Source organism: Abramis brama (genome assembly GCF_963993115.1).
Source record: "Abramis brama genome assembly, chromosome: 3".
In the NCBI taxonomy this organism is placed as follows: domain Eukaryota; kingdom Metazoa; phylum Chordata; class Actinopteri; order Cypriniformes; family Leuciscidae; genus Abramis; species Abramis brama.
Genome location: NC_139965.1, coordinates 53343094 through 53368220, shown reverse-complemented (window position 1 = coordinate 53368220; position 25127 = coordinate 53343094). Strand labels below are relative to the sequence as shown.

The 25127-nt window shown below is 36.6% G+C and overlaps 1 protein-coding gene across 1 annotated transcript; it reads right to left on the bottom strand.

Annotated features, from left to right (window-relative positions):
• Positions 1 to 3496: 3496 nt before the first annotated feature.
• On the bottom strand, positions 3497 to 20224 carry acer2 (alkaline ceramidase 2). The gene is made up of 6 exons (XM_084109518.1): positions 19857 to 20224; positions 19579 to 19693; positions 16526 to 16667; positions 16263 to 16400; positions 9431 to 9568; positions 3497 to 7128 (listed from the first exon to the last, which is right to left on the bottom strand). Exons 1-6 carry the CDS (start codon positions 19959 to 19961, stop codon positions 6942 to 6944), a joined length of 825 nt encoding a protein of 274 aa, XP_083965644.1. The 5' UTR covers positions 19962 to 20224; the 3' UTR covers positions 3497 to 6941.
• Between the last annotated feature and the right edge of the window lie 4903 nt (positions 20225 to 25127).

Sequence of the window (25127 nt, the reverse complement as noted above, 5' to 3'; positions counted from 1 at the left end):
TTGTAAGCATGTTATTAGACTAATGTGAGCATGCATTTACTCATCTCACTTGCACAAAAACAGATTTTATATTCCTCAAAATGAATAAAAACTGAAATGCAAACTCAGAATATTACACAAATCTGTAATTAAATATTTTAAATAACAAATAAGTTATTAATTAATGTATTTGCTGCTGAACTTAAATAATCCAATTCAACCATACTAATAAACAAAAATGGCATCACATTTTTGCTTCATTTTTTGGTTTTATTGCTGAAGTAAGAGGCTGCATCAGAAATCGCATACTTCCCTAGTAGGCGAAAAACAGTATGTTACAAAACCAGTATGTATAATTCAGCTAATCTATAATTCATAAAAGAGTTGGCAAAAAGTACCTGGATGACCTACTACTTCTGGCAAGATCCTGAAGTGTGCATATGATCGACACTTTACTATCCCATGAGGCCACGGGAGAGGATTTATGAATGGCAGTGAAGCGAGGTAACTGACGCTGGTAGGTCCAGATTACATTCAAACACTTATGTATATAGAACATACTTTTTAGCTGTTGTGAAGTAATTATTAATAAGTATGCGATATCGGACGCAGCCTTGAAGTTTCTTCTCCTGCGTCCTATTTTTCTGCGATTCAAAATGCAACACAGCTGAAAGGTTTATTTGAAATGCTCCCTCTACTGTACAGGCATGAGTTTGCATTTCCTTCAGTCTGAGGCTTTGTGCATTCCTGGCGTCTTAGCTCCACACCCTTAGAATGCGAGGGACAGACACACCTACAGTATCTCACAAAAGTGAGTACACCCCTCACATTTCAGCAAACACTTTAGTATCTTCTCAAGGGACAATACTATAGAAATGAAACTTGGATAGATTTTAGAGTAGTCAATGTGCTGCTTGGATAGCATACATTTACTGTCCTCTGAAAATAACTCAACATACAGCCATTATTGAAAAAATAGCTGGCAACAAAAGTGAGTACACCCTAAGTGAACATGTCAAAACAGTGTCGAAAGTGTCAATATTTTGTGTGAGCACCATTGTTATCTAGCACTGCCTTAATCCTCCTAGGCATGGAGTTCACCAGAGCTGCACAGGTTGTTGCTGGGATCCTCTTCCACTCCTCCATAATGACATCATGGAGCTGCTCGACACGTGGCGCTTCTCCACTTTCCACTTGAGGACGCCCCACAGGTGCTCAATAGGGTTCAGGTCTGGAGAAATACTTGGCCACTCCATCACCTTCAGCTTCCTCAGCAAGGCAGTTGTCATCTTGGCGGTGTGTTTGGGGTCGTTATCATGCCGAGGGCATCATGTTCTGCTTCAGAATGTCACAGTACATGTTGGAATCCATGTTTCCCTCAATGAAGCGCAGCTCCCCAGTACCAGCAGCACTCATGCAGCCCCAGACCATGATGCTACCACCACCATGCTTGACTGTAGGCAAGACACAGTCTTCTTGGTACTCCTTACCAGGGCATCGCCACACATTCTGGACACCATCTGAGCCAAGCAAGTTCATCTTAGTCTCATCAGGCCACAGGACATGGTTCCAGTGATTCATGCTCTTGGCCAGGTTGCTTTCAGCAAACTGTTTGCCGGCTTTATTGTGAGCCAGCTTCAGGCATCCTTCTGGGACGACGGCCATGCAAACTGACTTGTTGCAGTGTGTGGTGTATGGTCTGAGCACTGACAAGCTGAACTTCCACTTCTGCAACCTCTAAAGCACAGGTGTCAAACTCAGTTCCTGGAGGGCCACAGCCCTACAGAGTTTTGTTCCAACCTTGCTTCAACACACCCACACCTGCAGTTTTCAAATAAGCCTGAAGGACTTGATTAGCTGATCAGGTGTGTTTAATTAGGGTTGAAGCTAAACTCTGCAGGGCTGTGGCCCTCCAGGAACTGAGTTTGACACCCCTGCTCTAAAGCAATGCTGGCACGATCATGCGTCTGTTTTTTGAAGCCAGCTTCTGCACCTGACGCACAGCACGAGGACTCAACTTCTTTGATTGACCCTCGCGAGGCCTGTTCTGAGTGGAATCCATCTTGGAAAACCTCTGTATGACCCTGGCCTGTACTGCAACTCAGTTTCAGGGTGATACCAATCTTCTTATAGCCTAGGCCTAGGCTGGGTAAACCCAGCCAGATCTGCCGGCGATTTTGATTTGCCTGTTACAGCTCTGTCCAATTCCTTTTAACCTCTCAACGATGCTCAATGGCTTCTTTTTCGCAAACAAATCGCTTGAGTGGGTGGAAATACCATTAACTTTCATGTTTTTTTTGCACAACCTGCAAAAATCTGTTGATTCCATTGCTGTCTCTGCAAACTGCTGATCAACACGTTTGGTTACACATTTCCTGCCTGGAACTGTCGCATCGCTCTGCAAAGTACGTCACCTGAATCGTTGGTCTGATTGGTTGAAGGACTATCCAATTGCGTACAGAGTCATTTGAACTATGCCCGTTGATCACGCCTCTTGTGCAGTAGAAAATACATAGCAGACTCCTCAGACCAATGTTCAGTCTTAAAAGATTGAGCTTGGTCTGGAGATAGCCAGACTAGCCTAGGCCATCTTTGTGGAGAGCAACAATTCTAATTCTCAAATCCTTAGAGAGTTCTTTGCCATGAGGTGCCATGTTGAACATCCAGTGGTCAGAATGAGAGAATTGTACTCAAAGCACAAATTTGAACTGCTCTAATACAAGATACACAAATTTGTATGGTCCTGTCAAGCAGACAAAAACTTGATGAACATGATGAATAGGACATGTGGCTTTGCATGGTTAAACGATGTACAGCTATTATCACTTGGGGTGTACTCACTTTTGTTGCCAGCTATTTTGACAATAATGGCTGTATGTTGAGTTATTTTCAGAGGACAGTCAATATATACTGCTATACAAGCAGCACACTGACAACTCAACTCACTGAATCTATCCAAGTTTCATTTCTCTAGTGTAGTCCCTTGAGAAGATATACTAAAATGTTTGCTGAAATGTGAGGGGTGTAGTCACTTTCGTGAGGTACTGTATGTTTCCTCGCTCATGACTCCTCAGGAAGCCAAAAGAAGTGAGATGTCCTTCAAGATGGCTGAATTTAATCGGTTTCAGGGTCACGGGCTGGAGGACGGAGGAGCGAGGAAACATATATTTGAGTATTGAAAAGCACCCTTGGTGTGAAAGGGTCTTTACATTTGCCATAAACAGAACTTTCTTTGTTATTATAACACAAAACAAGCCCAGCCCAGGTGAGAAAAATTAATGCAATGCATTACTTTCCATAAAAAGTAACTTAGTAAGGCAAAGTTACTTTTTTAGGGAGTAGCTCAATATTGTAAAACATTACTTTTTATACTTCTACTCAAAAATAAGCTGGCACATTATTCAAGGGGTCAGTACATGTCCATGTTAGAAAGTGTTTTTAGAAGGGAATGTGCATAAGGTTAGGTTGCTTGTTTCAGCATGAACATATTAAGAAAGACATGCACTGTTCAAACGTGTTAATTTGCAGCATGTTTTTATTAAATCAGTGTAAAAATACAATCAAACTCATTTGGTTACAAAATCATGAATCAGTGGTAGTTACAAAATTATTAATTGGTTATCGCAAAAATAAATAGTCTTTGTATACTTGGTCCCTGGGTTGCGTCTGGGTCCGGGTGACACACGCACACACACATATATTCACACAAGTTACAGCCATTGAATGGCTTACAGTACATATTGTGCATTGCTTGAGCAGAAAGTTACACAAAAATACAAAATCTCTCTGCTGCTCCTTGAAAAAAACCTGGATAAGTGGCAAAAACATTAAGAAACTGTTCAGTTTCTCTTAATATTGATGCAATTTTGTGGCATTGGAAGAAAGCAGCAAGAAGTCATAGAACGTGTCAATTGTGTATAAACCACAACTGAATTTGTGTTTTTATTGCATACTGTGTTTTTGGTATTTCATCCTTCAATAATAAATCATTTAGATCAGGGGTCCAATCTGCTCCTGGAGGGCCACGGTCCTGCAGAGTTTAGCTCCAACTTGCCTCAACACACATGCCAGGATGTTTCTAGCAATTCACTTGCGATTGTTTACGATTGATCTATTTTTAGAGTTTACACTGAAAAAAAATGCTGTTTTATAAGAGAAGTTACGGACAATTGCGCGACAGGTATGATTCAGTTCACGGCATTTCTCATTCATTTCTATGGTATCTGCAAACAGTGATTGACTGTTGCCTGGAATTCAATGACATCCAGGCTGTAATGTATTTGGTTATCAAGGCACATGTGATCCAAGTTAGCCGTTACGCTTTCTCCAATGGTAGAGCCACGGACCCTCATCATATCTTCCAATAATAAAACTATCTCTGTTTCTAGTATGCCTAGTAAGATCTTGATCAGCTGGTCTAAGGTGTGTTTAATTGGTGTTGTAGCTAAACTCAGCAGGACAGTGGCCCTCCCGGAGCAGGACTGGACACCCCTTATTTAACTAGATTATATAGAGTGGTGCAGTTCCAAAACATGGAAGCGAGTTAGCACTTCTGGTTCCATCGTTCCGAAGTCAACAGGTTTTTTGAATGGGGTTTTGGTTAAATGGCTGAAATAAGGTCTGTGGTAAACACGAGCTCAAGACGCTTTCACTTTTTATTCTACAACATAAAATCTGTACTACCCTACTTGTGGTTCTTTTAAGCTTTTAAGTGTCTTGAAAAAGGTGATTGCTAACAAGTGGCTAAAAGGGACTACAGAGGCTGTCGGGGAGATTAAACATCATAATGCTGAAAAGGTAAGATCAATCTGCTTTTACAGCATCGTTATGCTTATAATTGTGCTCTTAGAAACTATTCTTATGCAAACGTTCTGGGAAAATGTTTTTAGATAAAAACTGAAAGAGTTGTCGGAAGCTTAGTGATGGTGACGTTGAAGTCGAGCGACCGTGTTGTAGTTCGTTTATAGCCTCCTTCAGCGTATAACTTCTGGAAACTGCATTTAGGCTTCAAAATTCATAAAAGTTGTGTTAATCTTTTTATCAATTATCTTGATGGACAAAATCTGTGAGTATCATAAACTTTTGTTGATCACAAAGCTTGTTTTTTGCGATAATCCAAAAGCCTATGGAAAAATTTTGTTGAGGGAACCAGTGTTATGCTAACTGTCGGTTGGCCTACAAAGTGACATCATACCTGCACCACTCTATTTTGCCGTACAAATTCATGATCCATCGATCAATGGCAATTTGTTCTTTGACAGATAAAGATACAAACTGCAAAGGCCTTTTTACAGTAATGTAAGGTTAGACTAAGTGAGGAAATAAAAGGTCAAATTAACGTTCGTCTATGAGAAGGCAATACTAACAATAGGCTATATATAAATATATACATTTCTATCTGAAAACATTCAGTAAAGGACAAACTTTCATTCTCAAGAGAACATTCCTTTACATTTAGTTCACCAAACTATTTTCATGCATTTTTAAAGTCTTCTGTCCAATACACTCCATTCATTTTCACAGTAGTGCAACATAGCTTAAAATATCTAGATAAAAACATCCAGTTTATACTGCGTTAAACATTAACATCATAAACTCAGCATAGAGGTATCAGGCCTTTTCCTGTATTAACTCTGACTGTTGGTGAAGATGATTGTGTGTCCTACAGCAATTCATAATAAAGGTGCACTAAGTCATTTTTTTCCACTTAAAGTTTTAAACCTAAATGTATTATTAGCTCTTTTGGCAAATATGTTTAAAATGATGTACCATGAGATAAAGACTCCAGTCTTGTCAGTGGCTTAGTAAAGCTGTTAATAAGGCAAGTTGCAGGATCACATGGCCAGCTGAATAATACAACGGTAAAAAAAAAACTCCTCCTGAATAGAAATAAATAAATTGTTAATAAATGAATGTTATTGAAATCAATTTTGTGAATTGATGAAACCTGAAAACGTTTTCTTTTCCATCCACACCTATAGGTGTCAGATTCAGTATAAAGTCCGAGACCATTGTCATATCAGTCAGTAAAACAAAGAAAAAACACTTAGTGCACCTTTTCATTTTAAATGTATACACTGTTATGTCAAAAAAGGTAACTAGTAGAAGTACTGAGAAAAAACATGCTTTGTGTTAACATAGTTATATAATATTAGTCTATGGCTGTGCTGCCTTATTATAGGTGAAGTTTAAATAAGATTTTAACAATGTTAATGTACAAAAAACATTACTATTATCATATTTAATTTCAGCCTCAATTGCTATATTTCTTATATAAACTACAGGCTAAAAGTTCGGAAGAATCAAGTTTTTTAAAATGTTTTTGAAAGAAGTCTCTTCTGCTCCAAGGCTGCTGTTATTTAACCAAAAATACACTTTTGTAACATTATAAATGACTTTATTGTCACTTTTGATCAATTTAATGCATCCTTGCTGAATAAAAGTTTTTTTTTAATCTTACTAATAACCCCCCAAACTTTTAAGCAGCAAAAACTGGTTTCAAAATTGATTATAATAAGAAATGTTTCTTGAGCATCAAATCAGCATATTAGAATGATGAAGGATCATGTGACACTGAAGACGAGTAATGATGCTTTGCATCACAGGAATAAATTACATTTTAAAATATATTCAAACAGTTATTTCAGCAATCAGATGAATGCACCCTTGGTGAGCAGAAGAGTCTTCTTTCAAAAACATTAAAAAAATCTTTAATTATTCCAAACTTTAGACAGGTTACAGTATAACACCATGTATAGTTATAACATGAAATCCTGGATCACTCAGAATTTATCCCAAAGTAAACTTAAAGCTCTATTTGTGCTGTTAAGACACTAAATACTCTGAATCTTCCCCCAAAAACAAAACCTTACAAATGCACATGCAAAAACAAGATTCTCCTTTGTGTGAATGTCTATAACAAAGTGCATTGAAGTGTAGTCGGACACCTTAGGAAGCACAGGTTAAGTCACCTTAATAGAGGGCTTCCTGTGCACACAGAGAAGAGTGACGTATGGCACCCCGATAAAAGCCCATTTCTCGCTGGGCCAGAATTTGACAACGGGCCCCTGCTCTGGAGCCTCGGACGCCGCGTCAAAATAAGCAAAACAAACACATCCCAGGTAGGACGCCAAGCAGATGAGGATATGCCTATAAACAGATGCATAAAGGGGAGAAATGTACAGCAAATTATACATTATAACAACAATCAAATAATATTAATTTACTGATTTTATTTTACAGTGGATCTCAGCCCACAAATCTGTACAGTTATATGAGACATAACGTTTTCAGTTTACAAACATATCAGAATCTTCACTTTTGGGTGAACTACGCTGGGGAAAAAAAGTGGTATAGTTTTCACTCAGAAACTTCAGTAATAATTACAAAGAAAATGCAAGTAAAGCATTGAATTAAATATGAAATTTTGAAGTAAAAAGTTTCTTGTAAAATGCATTCTTACAATCTTTTATTTAAAAATTATATTTTTTACAGTGTATCCGTTTAAATGTAGGTGGAAAATGTTAAGTACAAAAATAGAAACTATAAAAAATAAAAGTTAAATAAGGTATTCTGTATTACATTTATTAAAGTACATCAGTGTTATTTTAATATCATTTAGACACTATTTTATTTTATATTAATTATCATATAATATATAAAAAATAATATTTAGACACTTTTATTTTATATTAATATATAAAAACTAATATAATTCTATCAATTCTTTGAATGTTTTCATTTTTGTATTTTCTGTGTTCATTTTCATTTTAGTTAGTGTTTTTTGTCATTCTGTTTTGACATTCTTATTATTTTTTGTTTTTAAAAATATGTCTATATAATTTTTTATTTCAGTTTTAATGTGTTGTTTTAGTGCATCAAGGTCGCCTTGGCAACTAGTTGAAATAAAAATATTTTTTTCACTTCAGTTAAAGTAAAAAGTTTTTCATGGTTTTAGTTCTAGTTTTAATTTTAGTAATATAATAACCCTAAACTGCATTCATGTTCAACTGGATTTAGGGATGCACCGATCCGATACTCAGTATCGGTATCGGCTCCGATACTGCCATTTTTGCCGGATCGGGTATCGGTCAGACGAGGCCGATCCAAATCCGATATTGTGCGTACACTATTCAGTGTTATTGTTAAGCCCCAGAAAAGGCACACAAACATTATAAAGCACCATAAGTTTTCGTGCACAATATTATAAGTGTTCTGAAGCCATTATATAGTATAATGTGAGATAGAAATTAATATTTAAGTCGTTAAATTCAAGTTCACGTAAACGTTTCCCTCAGCTGCGGCTGTCATTCTCCATTCGGCATTCAAACAGCGCGTCGTGTTCGGTTACGACAGTTAACACGATGAAACTCTCTCCAGGATGATTCAATGTTACTATTATTATACTTGATCTGTAGATAAAGGTCTATGGTTTCGCATAAAACAATTTTATCTTGCTGGACTTTATTGCTGTACCTTAATCATGTTACTTTCTACCGGGTGTCTGTTAGGATCACAACACTGGAGTAAAGTCAGAGCACTATTTGTTCTTCACGCGCACAGTAACTGAAATTTAAAACTGTTAAAAGAAAATGCTGAATAGACTATTGCATAACTATTGCTTTAAACTTTTCAATGCGGACTCGACGCGCTGCGCGCTGTGACTCATGTTGCTTCAAGCGCATCATTCTGTGCTCGGGATGCGCATAAGCGCTTTGTGCCGCACTGTATTGGAGCCTTTCATATCACATAATACAGTGACGCAATGAAAGATTATTAATAGCCGTTCTTGTTCTGTCCTATCTATCATATGTTGCTACCTCATTAAACAGCTGTGCTATACATTTAAAAAATGTCTCAAATTTATAGTAGGCTATAAAATAATTGTTATTTTTGATTTCTGTTATCTTGTTTTTCATGAATGTATTTTACAACAATACAAATACAATACAAAGTTATAGAAATTCTACTTGATTAAAAAAAAAAAAAACCTGCGCTGGTATCGGTATCGGTCGATACTCAGAATTTTTGGTATCGGATTGGATCGATTCTGAAAAAATGGTATCGGTGCATCCCTAACTGGATTGGTAATTAACATTTACAAACTTTTTTTTGAGCTGAACCCCATTTGACATATACTAAATGTAAACTTTACTAAAAAGCATTTAACTTTACTAATTCAACGACACATTCACGGTTCTCAAATCTTGTTTAATGGTCATATGACATGCATTTTTTAAATTTATTCATTTTAATTTTTCACTTTTGTGATTTCATAACCCCCCTCACTTCACTCACGAACACCAGTTTGGGAAACCCTGCTCTACAGGAAAAGTACATAGAGCAAAGCAATGTTGCAGTGTGTTGATAATGCTCACGGTGGCTTACCTGTATGTGCAGCACACTGAGCATGCACACTAGGTGCTATATATGATGTGACAAGTGCACTTACCAGGCACAGTGAAGATATGGGAAGTTGACAGATGACCACATCTCACAGAAAATGCGATCACTAATCCAGCACACGAGTGCGAGAGTCCACCACAGACCCGAGAGCAGACCCAGCTTGAACACACGCAGGTTGTCGCACCTACAGACATTATAAACACAAACAGGATGTGTTTGATTAACAGGTGCTACTGGTCATACTTCCTTCAACAACAGGGTTATTATAGTATGAGCAATACATGTTACAGTATCTATTCATCTTTCTTAACGTTAGTTAATAAAATACAACTATTCATTGTTAGTTCATGTTAGCTCAGGTCCATTAAATAATATTAACAGATACAACTTTTAATTTTAATAATGTATTAGTTAACTAATGAAAAATACTTCTAAAACATTTACTAAGTAGTTAATTAATGTTAACAAATGAATTCTTATTGTAAAATCTTATTACTAAAACCACTTTTAACTTGAAATAAAATAAATGTTAACTGAAATAAAATAAATTAAAATAATTTTATTTCAGCAACACTTCTCATTTTCATTTAGTTTAACTTGAAGTACTAAAATAACTAAACACAACAAACTGAAATAAATAGATCTAATAGATATAAATTCAAATAAATAAAAATAAAAAAACCTATATAAATAGAAAATAGTATCTCAATGATACTAATATAACGTGCCACACAACCAGTGAAATAGTGCACTATTACTTTTCTAAGTGATTGCACTCACGATTATATCCAGTACATCTGATTTAGCATTGGATAAAATGGCCAACAGCCTGTTTGCTTGACATTAAATAACTGTAAATGATGTTGTTTCATTCGAGAGTGATCTTAGGTCACGATTTTTCCCAGATGGGATCACGCTGTTGATCATTTTCACAGTCCTGCCCAAACACAACCAACCAAATCTCTCTTCTTATAACGGTAAACAAACACAGCGGCTAACAGATGAATGTTTCTTGCACAGACATAATTAAGATAGCCGTGGAAGTGTTACGAAAGCAAACGAGGAGACGGATATTGAACAAGGAAGGGACAAAGGACATGGATGTGAAATGAATGCACTGAGAACTTTATCGTATTAGATAAAAATATATGTGGACAAAGTTTGCAGTTGGATTTTTTTTTTTTAATAAATCGTAATATATTGCTATATATGATCACAATACTCTGCATATCACAAAATGTTTGAAATTCCAATAATATCATACCGTGGATTAAGTATCGTGATAATATAGTATCATGAGCCTCTGGTGATTTCCACCCTTAGTCTAGTCATATCTGTAAATAGAAAAACGTTGTCACTTTGACGTGTGTATGCTGTGCATCTCTTGACATGTGTATGCTGCTTTTTAATCTTTTCCACATTTTGTTGATCATAGCACGCTGACTTTCCCACTTGTCTCATTCCCTCTCCCAGTGTTTTAATAGTAGCAATTGCCAAAGAGTGGTTTAATGTGAAAGATTATGGCCTGGTTTCACAGACAGGGCTTAAATTAAGCCAGAATTAGGCCTTAGTTCAATTAGGACATTTAAGTAGCTGTTATAAACGTGCCTTAGAGAAAAAACATCTGATGTGCATCTCGAGACAAAACAATGGCAGTGACATATTTTTAATTTGTCAGTGCAAGCTGCATTCAACACTGCTTCGGTAGCCTGTTTGTTTAGGTTCTTGTTTCCGTAAGTCAGTCGCTAGTTCCGCCTTCTCAATGACATCACACACGTAGTCAAAGACGGCAAGCGATGATTGGTCGGGAAGCAACGTGTAGTCTGACATGTTTCTTGTCCACGACACAACATGAATTTAGGAGTCAAAATCGCATGAATTGACAGTGACTATAATAACAGACCAAAATATTGTGTAGTCTGAACCCGGCATCTCATTGGATGAGAGCTCATTGTAAAGCATTATCTATTGTGAAGGGTAATTTAATTATGCGTTGTTGTAGCGCTGTGCTGGAATTTATTTTCAAGGAAGTTCTGTGTTTATTAATGGGTGTAGCTACATTAACATCTTCAGCTAGTCAGCTTGAGATCCTTTCCATCTAAACTGGTTATATCTCTTTAGCCTTGAGGTGAACGTTGGATATGAGCAGTATGATAATCTCTCTCTTTTTTTAGTTATGAGAAAGAACCACAATCATCCGCACGGTCGCACAGAGCCAAAGCACAACCAAAACAATGTACATTCACAAAATGCATGCAGTAAAAAAGTTTACAAAAGTAAAAAAACCCTAATTAGTAATGTTCCATGGCAACTTACTGCAATAAAAATAAAGCTAAACAGAAATATTTAAAATTTACTAGCAGATTACAAAATTACTTAAACTTAAATTAAAATAAACTTCAAAATATTAATAAATACTTGAATTGTAAATGATCAGTGCAGTGGCCAATGAAAAACCATTTTTAAAAAGAGCTCTATAATAAAAATGTTTTTTGAGTGATGAAAACAATGCTGAAGGCACTGTGTTGAGAATGAAAATAGAGAGCTAGCAGTGGTGGTGTGAGGTGGTGTGCTAGCAGAGAGAGAGAGAGAGAGAGAGAGAGAGAGAGAGAGAGAGAGAGAGAGAGAGAGAGAGAGAGAGAGAGAGAGAGAGAGAGAGAGAGAGCGAGAGCGAGAGAGCGAGAGCGAGAGAGCGAGAGAGAGAGAGAGACAGGAAGTGTCTGTAACTAAGACAAACTGAAAACAGTACTAACAAAGAGTACTTATTACGGAAATCATATACTTAAGTGTGAACTGAATAGAGCGATTTTGGACACATTGACTGCACTATAGTTTAAATTTATATTTAAGACACATTTAAGACATTTAAGTAGGACTTTGGCATATCTTTATATGTAATTTCATAATTTCTTCTATTGTCTTTGAAATATTGTTAAAGTGTACTGCAGAATGTACTGACAAGCATCTAAAAACAAATATACTTTAAAGCCATTTCTATTGAAACTTGAATGCCATGTATTTAAATATTTGTAATCACACACTTGTAACTATGAAGTTGCAATTCAGTACTTTTTAAGGTTGCAATTTATTTTAAGGTGATACGTAGTAACATTGTACTTACTCATAAGTACTGAGTAATATTAATTAATTACATGTACTTACTATAGAGTTATAGTTAGGGTTTGGTTTAGGGTTAGTTCTTTTTAATTATGCATAATTTACTGTTACTACTATAGTAAGTACATGTAGTAATGTGTAACTACATCACCTTAAAATAAAGTGTTGCAATATATTAAGTTTAAATGTAATATAACACACTACAGTTAAAATTATAATCAAGTATTCCATCTCAGTCTATTACTGCTTGAAAAACGCCCTGTTGTTGTACTTCCTGTATTTGTTTTACAACATTTTCTGGATATTAATAACACAATCTTGACCTTAGAAAGAATTTTGCATTCTTTTAATTTATGACTGTCCATTAAGCAGGAGGACGCATGACGACTAGGGCCAAAACAAACAGCAATAGATACAATCCAAGATCTTTAGGAGACAGGAACGGTAGAAATTAAACATACCCTAATGTACAGTATACGTATACTGTACACACACACACACACACACACACACACATATATATATATATATATATATATATATACACTGTACATATATATTTGAGAAACATTTAACAAAATTCAGTTTTAATTCTTGTAAATAGAGGAAAGTTGACATGCGTTAGTTCCTAATGTATATGCACACGGTGATCTGTTGTACATAGCCTAACTAAAACTACAAACTCATACATGGTTTGCTGTAAGATAAAGCTACATCTAACCGGTCTGAACGCAGAGAGACATGCTATCAGGAAAACCACAGAAGTGCATCTCATTTTCAGGAAGCCGCTGATAAGCCTGTTTCTTCATCTACAGAGCAAAGCAAATGAACTCTATGCATATCTGGACAGGGTTTCCAGAGGCCAGAGGATTTCAAGCATGTGTGCTAAAGAACAAATTTCACATTGACTCTCTTTAAGAACAAAAAGTACCAGTGTGGTGTTGTGTTTTAGGATGACCACACTGTCTGTTTAGTTGAACTTTTGTTCAAAGGTCAATAGACAGTTTGAAATTTAACTTAAAGAGATCATTCACCCAAAAATGAAAATTCTGTAATCATTTACTCACCCTCATGTTGTTCCAAACCTGTATAAATGTCTTTGTTCTGTTGAACACAAAGGAAGATATTTAGAAGAGTGTGAGAAACTGTTTTTTTTTCTACTATGGTAGTCAATGGTGCCCCAAAGCAGCCTGGGTACAAACCGTCTTCAAAATATCTTCTTTTGTGTTTAGCAGAACAAAAATTTGAACAGGTTTGGAACAAACTGAGGGTGAGTAAATGATGACAGAATTTTCATTTTGGGGTGAACTATCCCTTTAAAGGAACACTCGACCGTTTTTTGAAATAGGGCTTATTCACCTTCTTTCCTACATTTAGATAGGTGGGCAAATGCATTTTTGTCTCAGTGCATGCATTGTTTTAGTTTGACAGGGTCGGCACTAGCTTAGCTTAGCTTAATGAATGGAATCCTTTGTTGCCAGCTAGCATGTCCTGAGTAAAAGTGATCAAAAAAAACCCCCCACCTAATTACTTCTTGTGGCCTGCATATTCACAAGTACAAATAGCAATGCAGATTAACACTAGGTGATTTCCTAGGCAGATATTGACTTGGGACTATATTATGGGGAAGCACAGGCGAAGCACTGCTACTTGGGCGCAGAGATATCACGCAACACATGAAATCCCACGACTTCCGTCAACATACCGGCGTGAATAGTAGCTGGCTATTTTTCCTACAGTACATGAATGGCAATGAACATGGCTAATTTTGTGACTTCTCAGACAGTCAAGAGCCAGAGCCAGAACCATACCTGAGTTTTCAGAAGATGAGCTGCGTGCTTTGGAAATAGAACGACAGGAGGAGGAGGTTGCGATCGCTCAACAGCCTGAGGACGTGAGGATGAGAGCCAACACGAACTGGTGGTGTGAATGTGGGGAAATGCGCCAATCTATCCCGACTGAAATAGTGTCTGTGCTGTGGAGAGTGGGACAAGTTTCTGCCATCGATGACCAGGCTCAGCGCGTCAGATCAAGATGAGCGTGCCCGCAGTTGTGTCACAGCTACCGAGGATTTCACGGCGTTGATCCATCCTGCAGTAACTTTTACTCTATTTTTTTTCCCGGTGTGATAAAGTGAACTGGAAAAAAAGCCCCACGCCGAATGGACCAAATGGACAGCTGTCCACAGAGTAAGTGATTATTTTAAACATGACGCATGTATAGATCGACCCATATTATACCTGTATTCACATTCACATATTATACCACATATTCACATTTCATGTGTTGCGTGATATCACTGCTAGCCCAAGTAGCCGTGCTTCGCCTGTGCTTCCCCCTAATATAGTCCCAAGTCAATATCTGCCTAGGAAATCGCCTAGTGTTAATCTGCATCACTATTTGTACTCGTTGTGAATACGCAGGCCACAAGAAGTAATTAGGTGTTTTTTGTGTTTTTTTTGGATCACTTTTACTCAGGCCATGCTAGCTGGCAACAAATGATTCCATTCATTAAGCTAAGCTAAGCTAGCGCCGACCCTGGCAAACTAAAACAATGCATGCACTGAGACAAAAATGCATTTACCCATCTATCTAAATGTGGGAAAGAAGGTGAATAAGCCCTATTTCAAAAAACGGTGGAGTGTTCCTTTAATAAACTACATTTTGGATGTTCTGAAGAAAATGTGAGTGGCCCACCATCAAGATGGGTCCCTCGTTTAATGTATTTTTTACTGTTTTATGGTCTTCCAGGTGCAAATCATAAGTCAGGCCTCTTTCACCCACTGTGAAAAAAAAGTGTGCTTAACTCTATTGAATGAAAACTTGTAGTGTAATTGAAATCTTAAAATTATATTTAAAAAAAATGTACTTGCAGATACTATATTATTAATTAAATAAAAGGCCACCTAAGTTTACTTAATGAGAGCACATTTTATTAACTATGTCTCTTAACACACTTAAGTACACTTTTAAAAAGAGCATTTCTTAATAAAGTCAAATTAAAAGTTTTACTTTAAATGTGCAATAGGTGATTCTCTACACAGAACCATTTTCGTTATGCTGGTTGAAAGTCTTCTCATATCCTGAAAATTCTGTCATCATTTACTCACCTTCAAGTTGTTCCAAACCTGTATGAATTTCTTTGTTCTGCTGAACACAAAGGAAGATATTTGGAAGAATGTTTGTAATCAACAGATCTCGGTCCCCATTGACTACCATAGTATATATTTTTTCCTACTATGGAAGTCAATGGGGACCGAGATCTGTTGATTACAAACATTCTTCCAAATATCTTCCTTTGTGTTCAGCAGAACAAAGAAACTCATACAGGTTTGGAACAACTTGAGGGTGAGTAAACAATGATAGAATTTTCATTTTTGGGTGAACTATCCCTTTAAGCAGTTTAAAAGTATTTTTATAGATTTGTATTATCTGTGGAAGGTGTAGGACCATAAAATGATAGTTTAATAATTGCATCCGGTCCAAATGAAATGATAGTTTGCTATCAGTCAACGTGCATTTGCCTGCGCAGCCTGTTCACGCAGACATCATACGTCATCAATGACAGAGCGAGAATGGCAGGCAAACAGCAACAACCTAACAACCTTTCCTTCTGAACCAACAACAAGTGGCAAGTATAGTTGCTATTTAAAGAGAGCTGTCACTGTGATTTGAAATGAACATGCACAGCAATAAATATGTAATGCGATAATATGGAAAGCACTAGAGGACTGATGCTGAGTTTCAACAAGCGCACTGACCTCTTTAGCTCAGTGATGAGAAGAGCAGTGCACGGGATTCCCAGCGTCATGAGAGAGATGGAGTTTATCGCTGGCTTGATGAAGGCCAGACAGGTGGTGATCCCTGAGAGAATGCCGATGACCATCTTAAACCTCGATCTAGTGACAAACAGGGAAAGACAATAGGAATAAAACATGGAGAAACAAGAGAAAAGTTGTGCAGAATCACTATCTACAAGTAAATTTCGATCAAAATGTGTGTGCTTGTGGATATGAGAGCACACCTGTCTTTACGGAATATCCTGGGAAGATATCTCTTGGGAAACCACATGCCGATGGCACACATGAGCACCCACAGAATGGCCAGTTCATCCAGCATCTGTCCCAGGAAGCTCAGCGTAGCATGGAAATAAGTGGAGCCAATACCTAAAGAACAGCCGTATGATTGTACATTAAAAACGAACAAACAAATGTTTTGAATTTAATTTTAAATAATGTTACATTTTGGAGTAAAGCGCTCCATTTCATTGACTTCTCTTGAAAAGAACTACACTTTAGCATATTATTAATAGGAGTACTGATATGTTTATTTTAAATATATAATATAATAATGTTTTCGGACCGTTAAATGCATGTTACTATAGCTTACATTTATATTAAATGCAATTAGCTGAACTTAATGCTTTTTTTAACCACTCTAAGTAGATCTTTATATTATTTTCAGTATTACTTCTATTGTCTTTGAAAAATGGTTAAAGTGTACTGCTGAATATCTTGACAAGCATTTACTGCAAACTTAAATATACTTCAATGTCAAATCTATTGAAACTTGTGTCATGTATTTGTATTTGTAATGATGAAGTTGCAATTTAGAGCATTTAAAATAATTAATATATTTAAATGTAATCTCAAATAACACAATACAGTTATAAATACTGTATTAGTACATTTTTAAATACTCTCTCCATGTGCCTTAGTATGTTAGTCAACACATCAAAATAAGTGTACTTCTTTTTTCCATCTTATTAGTGTGAAGCGGTTTTAAAACAATCTGTATTGTATAGCGCTCTATAAATCAATGTGACTTGATTTTAATTATATTCTTAGAAGATGTTTGTATTTCAGCCACCATTTATCCAAAAGCACACAATAATTTGCCAATTAAATCCCAGTTAAAAGTCTTCAAAGTGTTCTTAAAACATGCCTCCATCGCCGCGAACAGCGCTGAATCACCTAAAGGTATGTCCCGAATGAATTCAGCTATGTCTGTGTCTAATCCTTTGACTAAACTCACTGTATTAGATGACGGCAAGGAGGACTTTGATTCAAAATCCCACCCGGATTAATTAAGTCAGCAGCTTCTTTTAGAGCGGAAAAACTCTGAAGACATTTGTACAGAGCAGTGTTTGTGCTGAGCTGGCTTCTTTCCCATGCTGCTCCACAGACAGGACTGCCAGCGAGCTTTAAATACACCAGCGGTTTGTTGGGAACAAGTCACACTCCTTCCCAAATCCCGGACCAATTTCCCAAGTGATTGTCTTAACCTTTGTGGTTACAGGACAGAATATAAAGCAGCCCCAAATAGTAAGTAAAAAGGAAGAAGCTTGATAAAACTGCAGCTCTGGTTGTCAGTAAGCAGTCAGGGTGACACCAGTGTGAGAAGGGAAGCTTTTGTAAACCTAAAACTGACAGGGACATAGAGCTTCATTGTTTAAAATATGTTACGCTTCACAAATGCAGACTTGTGAAGCGCTCGGGTCATGCGAATATTAACACATGCAGAAGACCAAGTGAAATGTGGTCTGTGAGGCCTTCTGTAAAATGAACAAAAAGCTCTAATGACAAGGGATCGACTCATGCTGTCCTTAACCCAGGATTAATGTCCTTTGTAACTCCGGGTAAAGGTCATTTTTAACCCTGGGTAATGAACCCCTGGTTTCACAGACAAGGCTTAAGCTAGTCCCAGACTAAAATGCATGTTTGAGCCATTTTAACTGAAACCAACTTGAACTGACAGATCTTAAAATGTCAGTGTCATTGTTTTGTTCTCAAGATGCACACCAGTAATGTTTTTCTAGGGCACGTTTATAAAAGCAACTTAAATGTTTTAATTGAACTAATGCATAATCCTGGCTTAATCTAAACCCTGTCTGTGAAACCAGCCAAAAATGTGTCACACTTATCCAGAGCAGAGCAAGTTTCCTCCGAGGAGGCAAGGGAGGCAGTGCCTCTTCAAAAAATGATTGGATATGATTGGTTGTGATTAGATGTGATTGGTTCATGCAGTAAATCCCACCTTTTGTTTTCGTGCATGTTCCACATTCGTGAATCAGTCTCAATGAACAAATTGATTGCGTTAATGAGGAAGACTGATTAAAAAGTGAGTAAACAGCTCACCCACTTGGATATCACGTCAAAATCAGACTTTATGACACGTCAAAATCAGACTTGAAATGGCTTGAAAACATGATGACTGTGGGGGGGTTTAGTGAGCAGTAAACTTGGTGAATTAAAGGATTGGTTCACTCCGGAATTAAAATTTCCAAATTGCAGTTTCAATGCAGCTTCAAAGGGCTCTACATGATCCTAGCCGAGGAATAAGGGTCTTATCTAGCGAAACGATCGGACATTTTCTAAATAAATAAATATATACTTTTTAACCACTGTGACCAGTGTTTACTGAGCTTGATGACTGAGTTGAAAATAAGTTGACAAATCACAAAATTCACAAATAAAATATAGTGTTTAAATGGTTACTGAATTCATTCAGTGAAGACTATGCAGTGTTTTATTTTGTTAAATGTGATTATTTAATTTCTGTATAGTAGCTTATTATTTTTGTAGGGTAATTTTCTTCTTTTTTTATTGCATTACTGAACATTTCAACTCAACTCACTGATGTTTGTTGACAGTGAAACTGCTCAGAAATAACAGATTAAAGGGTTGGGGGTCACAAAGTTTTGCTTAGGGCCGCCAGAAGTCTAGTACCGGCACTGAACTGGGACATAATTTTACATTTGATTTTTTATTTTATTTTTAAACAAAAACTTATTTTTTTGAAACTGAGGACATTTCAGAACATCACTGCATGCCACGGATATATAACTGTGCTGTAATGCTGAATATTTTACTGAGATAACGTATTTCCTCAGTAGCCCTTCCTGAACTGCTCAGCTATTTCCTGAATACTAGCAATATTCCAGAAAAGGAGAAAGAACGAGTTCACTAACTGCCACCTCCTATATGCTGAAAAAGCTCGGGCATACTTGTGTAAGAAGTTACTTTAGGTCACGGCCACTCTTAACAGCTGGAAATAATGATGATTGATGAAATTTACCAACAACTACCAGCAGAGTCCATATGAGATAGATGCCACTGTTGAAATGTGTGGCGTACTGACGAAACAGACACATGAGGATTGGAGGCAAGACGAAAAACAGCACGTTGCTTATCTGAAAAGAGACAGAAACATGTTTGAACATCGTATTTGATGCAAGTTAAGCAGAGCACAGGCAAAGCAGTCCTAAAGTTTAGACTTCGAACTGCCAGCCGCTCATATGTTAATGACACAATATGGCACATGAAACAAAACAAAGAGAGTGCAGACCGACGTACCGTGTTATAAAATTCCGCTATTCCAGGATATATGAGATAATTCCCTTCACACCAATCCACCTCCGAGCTGCCAGCCTGGAGCTGATCCCACAGATGCGCGTCCATCTCTGCGCGTGCACTAGATGCGATCGTGACACTGGCTGAATGTCTTTACACAAAGCGCCGTCGACAGCTGTAACGTACGCATGCGGCGACAGTTTGTTTTAATCAGTGACTCGTGTGTAACGTTAGTCTTCTTATCTGAGCATGTCATCCTGCCAGATCCAGTCCCAGTCTAATCCAGCTCGCCTGTGTGCGCGCGCGTACCGCTTTCTGTCCTTCACTGACTGTACAAGCACTAGCAATAACAGCAGAGCAACATGTGATTCGCGCATGCGCAGAGCGGCACTGGGGACAAAAATCAGCGCTTTTTTCCAAGTAGTACTCTAGTTTGCTTAATAATACTTACAATATTTCTCAGTCACATTTCACCAGCTGCTCAAGTAATTGTGTGGTCTACTATGGAATGCCAAAGCTGCCGAAATAATAATTCAATAAACACATAAATAAATAAGAAAATGTGTATTTATACTTTTATCTCCTTATTTATGAATAATTGTATTTTTTCACATTTATTTATTTTTTTCCATTTATTTATTTCCACATTTATTTAATTTTGTTTTGCCTGTATATGATTTTTTGACTCTCGTGACGGTAGCCATTTATATGAATCATCAAGGACTACGGTTTCAGCTAAAAATCTTTATTTTTCTACTGAAGAAAAAAAGACACCTACATTATTCATTGAGTGTTCATCAGAGGGGTCCAACACCCTATGACTTTTGTCGCACTTGAAGCACGAATACACAAAAAGTTTTGTGGTTGAAAAAGTATTAAATCCTTTCCTCGCGGGTCAACTTGACCCCCATAGGAATTAATGGAATGCGAGGAACACTTCAGTACACATAGAAAAACCTAAAAATGCAAACTAAACTTTACCAAAAAAATATTTTATAATGTCTACATGTGCATACTGAAGAAAAACGGACTTTATGACCCAGCGGAACAGCTCATTTGCTCCAAATAGAGCTATAAGGCCATCTAGTGGCAATAGTCATACAATATCATGTTATATAATTTTTTTTCGGCAAAGACATCCAATGTAAGATATTTTGAGCTGAATTAAAAGGGTTAGGCATGAAATTGTGAGTTATTTATTTTAAGTTGAAACAATGTGAGGAATGTGCTTAAATTACTATTTATTTATTATTTATTGATCAAATCTAGTAATTTAAAGGTAAATAAAAAATAATAATTTTCATCTGCATTTTAAGGTGTAGCAGTGTAAACAGTAGCCGTGGCATAAATTATTTGTCAAGGCGATAACAGATTCTTAAACATGAGAATCGGTTTAAATGCTGCAATGAATGATCCACACTACAAAATGGAAATGCTTATTGTTGACAAAACACGATCACATATTAAATTAGAAATGATTCAAGGATTATTTTGCATAGTAATTTTGCATGTTACATTTCAATCAATTTCCAATGCAATACTTCTGTGTCCAGAGGCAAATGAGCAATTTATATGAGCATCAAAGATTGGTTTCAGCAACTTGTTTTTTTGACCAATCTGTTCATTTAAAGAGCATGTTGCAGGTTAGAAGACCCAATGAGTCAATGTATAGAAAAATAATGTAGGAACTAGATTTTCTTTTAAAAAAAACCCTTCTAAATACGCTACAGTGGCTTCTGGAGTCGTATTTATACAATACTACTATTATGGCATAATAATTGATAGGTGCTTGTGTTTTTAAATTGAGCTTATATTTTATTATTAAAGAACATTTATATGTCTTAAATAGGAATACATTGTAATAATGTTAATCTCATGGGCACAGTATGGAATACCTGCTCTTCCGCTCTCATTTCCGTCACATTCTCTCTTTCTTCTTCTCGCAGTCTCCTAATCTTTACCTGTATATCTTATCTTCCTAAAGCTGAGCTTTGATTGATAGTCTTTGCAAACTGACTGTTTCTGTTACTCGTTTAATACTTCTCTCGTAAACAGTTGTTTGGTTTAGCTACTTACATCTCGAAGGCCTGACTCGCACTATATGACCGTTAACTGAAAGCGTGTCGTGAACTCCAACAGGCTAGTTGTAATTTTTTTGTTATATTGTCAATTTAAATGGAATATTTACTGTAATTTTGGATAGACTCAACCTGGACAAGCAGTCCAGTAGTCTAAAACCAGCCATGTGACTTCCCACACTAGAGGAAAAACAAGCTAACAAATGTGCTCCGAGATTAGTGAGGCATCCATTTCAAAAACATTTGGGAGAAGATAAATGTAATTTAATAGTCACATACTCCACTCTCCTACAAGTGTTGAGTTGGATTTATTTGTTTCTATTAGCCTTAATTAGCAAAATGTTCATCTAAAATGTAAAACATCTTCATAAAATGAATCTTAAATCTAGATAAAATGTTATAAGTATAAAAATAACAAATATATTCCAAGAACACAAGTTTTTTTCCACACAACATTTTAATGGTATAATAAGATAAAATAACAAATATTATGAATATATTTCAAGAACACACTTCACATAAAATTGTAATGGTATTTTACAAAACTCAATCAATATTTATTTACATTATAGTACCCCACTGGTAGATTTCAATGTACTTTGCAAACAATTCCAGGCAGAGGGAGCAGCAAATTTAAATGCCTTTTTCCCAAATTCAGTACGTACCACTGGAACAGACAGTAAAAATAATTCCTGTGACCGGAGGCTATAGCTACAAGCATACTTTTTACAGATGTATGTACAAAGATATGAAGGAAGTAAACCCAGGATAGATTTCAATTCAATTCAATTCAAAATGTATTTGTATAGCGCTTTTCACAATACATATTGTTTCAAAGCAGCTTTACAGAAAGTGCATTTCAGAAATGTACATAGAAAAATACAGTTAGTTAATTAATCATGCATTAATTTAGGGCATAAACATATCGCCAGCGTCGAGTCGTCTCTTCACAGGCTTCGAGTCGTCTCTGCACGGGTGTTGGGGCATCTGTAGTTTCCATGGGAGGCTGGATACAAACTGGAGCTGACAATCTGTATTTACCTCGGGACTAGCGTCCCGAGATAACAACAGAAAAGCAGATGGGAAATAATTAGCGTAGCTGCTGTTCATAAAAATAATGCATTCAATCTGATTCAACTGTAGTATAAAAGGTAAGTATTATGTGAATGCTTGGCTAAAGAAATGCGTCTTTAATCTAGTTTTACAGCGAGTCTGAGCCTCGAACAATATCAGGAAGGCCATTCCACAGTTTAGGAGCTAAATGTGAAAAAGCCCTCCCTCCTTTAGTGGACTTAGATATCCTAGGAATGACCAGAAGCCTCGAATTTAGTGATCTTAAAGAGCGCGATGGATTGTAGGGCGATAGAAGTTCCGTTAAATACCCAGGAGCTAAACCATTTAGGGCTTTATAGGTCATTAGTAATACTTTGTAATTGATACGGAACTTTATAGGTAACCAATGTAGAGATGATAGAATTGGTGTTATATGATCATATTTCCTTGACCTAGTAAGAACTCTAGCAGCTGCATTTTGGACTAACTGTAGCTTTGATTATTGAAGATGCAGGACAACCTGAATGAACTTTTCTGCATCAGAAACTGATAGCATATTACGTAGCTTAGCAATGTTTCTAAGGTGGAAAAAGGCTGTTCTTGTAACATATGAAATATGATTTTCAAAAGACAAGTTGCGGTCTAATATAACACCCAGGTCTTTTACTGTAGTGGATAAAGTAACAGGACATCCTTCTAAAGTAAATGAAAAAGAGTAAAGTAAAAAGATTTATAAATAAAATCATGCCAGTGTTTTTGTCTTCGGATGGACAACGCAGACCAGCCAACCCGAGCATACAACACACAATGATGAGTGAGGGTTTTAAGATTTGTTATGAACCTCAGTGCCCCATGATAAACAGTGTCTAAAGCATGTAAACACTGTGATGATGCATGCATATAATATATAACATCACCGTAGTCCAGTACAGACATAAAAGTGGCTGCAACAAGCCTCTTTTTTGCCTCAAAGGAAAGACACAATTTGATTCTAAAGTAAAAACCCAATTTCACTTTCAATCTTTTCACCAGTTGCTGGACATGAGGGCGTCATCAATTAAAATCCCCAGATACCTATACTGAGACACAAACTCAATTTCTGAACCTTGGGACGTAGTAATAGGCAGAAGATTATTATGAGGGATTGATTTGGATTTAGAAAACAACATGAATTTTGTTTATCAACTTGAATTAGTTTTAATTCAAATAAGTTACGCTGAACAATATCAAATGCCAGCTGTAACTGAGAGAGAGCCAGATTGGGTGTGGATGCTGAACTATATATAACTATCATCAGCGTAATAATGAAACTTTACATTATGAACATTATGATCAATATTATTTATATATAGAGTAAATAGGAGTGGTCCAAGGACTGAGCCCTGTGGCACACCTTTAGTGACATTGAGTGAACCAGAGATAAAACCTTCTGCCTGTACACATTGAGTTCTGTTTGAAAGATAGTTATTAAACCAACCAATCTTATGTTTAGATAATCCTATACTGACAAGTCGTTGTATCAGTAAAGTATGATCAACAGTATCAAATGCTTTTGATAGATCGATGAATAAGGCTGCACAGTGTTTCTTGTTTTCAACAGATTCAATAAAATCATTTAGTACCTTTAGGCTGCCGTATTTGTGCTATGTTGTTTTCTAAAACCAGATTGAAAATCAGACAGGGTATTATTAACAGACAGAAATTCTTTTAATTGATTGCTGACAAATGTTTCGCGGACTTTGGCCAAGACTGACAGCTTGGAAATGGGCCGGTAATTATTTGGGTGTGTGGGATCTCTGCCTTTAAACAGGGGAAGGACAAAAGCTGATTTCCATATAAGTGGAAATTCATTTAAGTCAAGTAAAAGGTTAAAAATATGAGTCAGAGGTGGGGCAATAAAATCAGCTGCTAGTTTAAAAAAGTAAGGTTCTAAATGATCAGGACCTGCCGATTTCAAAACATCTAAAGATTTAAGGGCTTTGCACACCTCAGAGATTGCAATTGGTGAAAAGTTGAATGACTGACTAGACACTAAGCTCTCTGACTGAACACTCAAAGGGTTCACATGAGCACCATTAACTGAATCAAACAAAAAAACAGAAGCTATGAAGTGTTCATTAAAACAATTAAGCATATTTACTTT

Bases quoted from the DNA above. Each gene is read 5' to 3' on its own strand.
- acer2 (XM_084109518.1), bottom strand. From the start codon at position 19,961: ATGGACGCGCATCTGTGGGATCAGCTCCAGGCTGGCAGCTCGGAGGTG. The intron at 16,668-19,578 runs GTAAATTTCATC...GCTGTTCTTTAG, and splicing joins GACTCTGCTGGTAGTTGTTG to GTATTGGCTCCACTTATTTC. The intron at 7,129-9,430 runs GTAAGTGCACTT...ATCTGTTTATAG, and splicing joins CCATATCTTCACTGTGCCTG to GCATATCCTCATCTGCTTGG.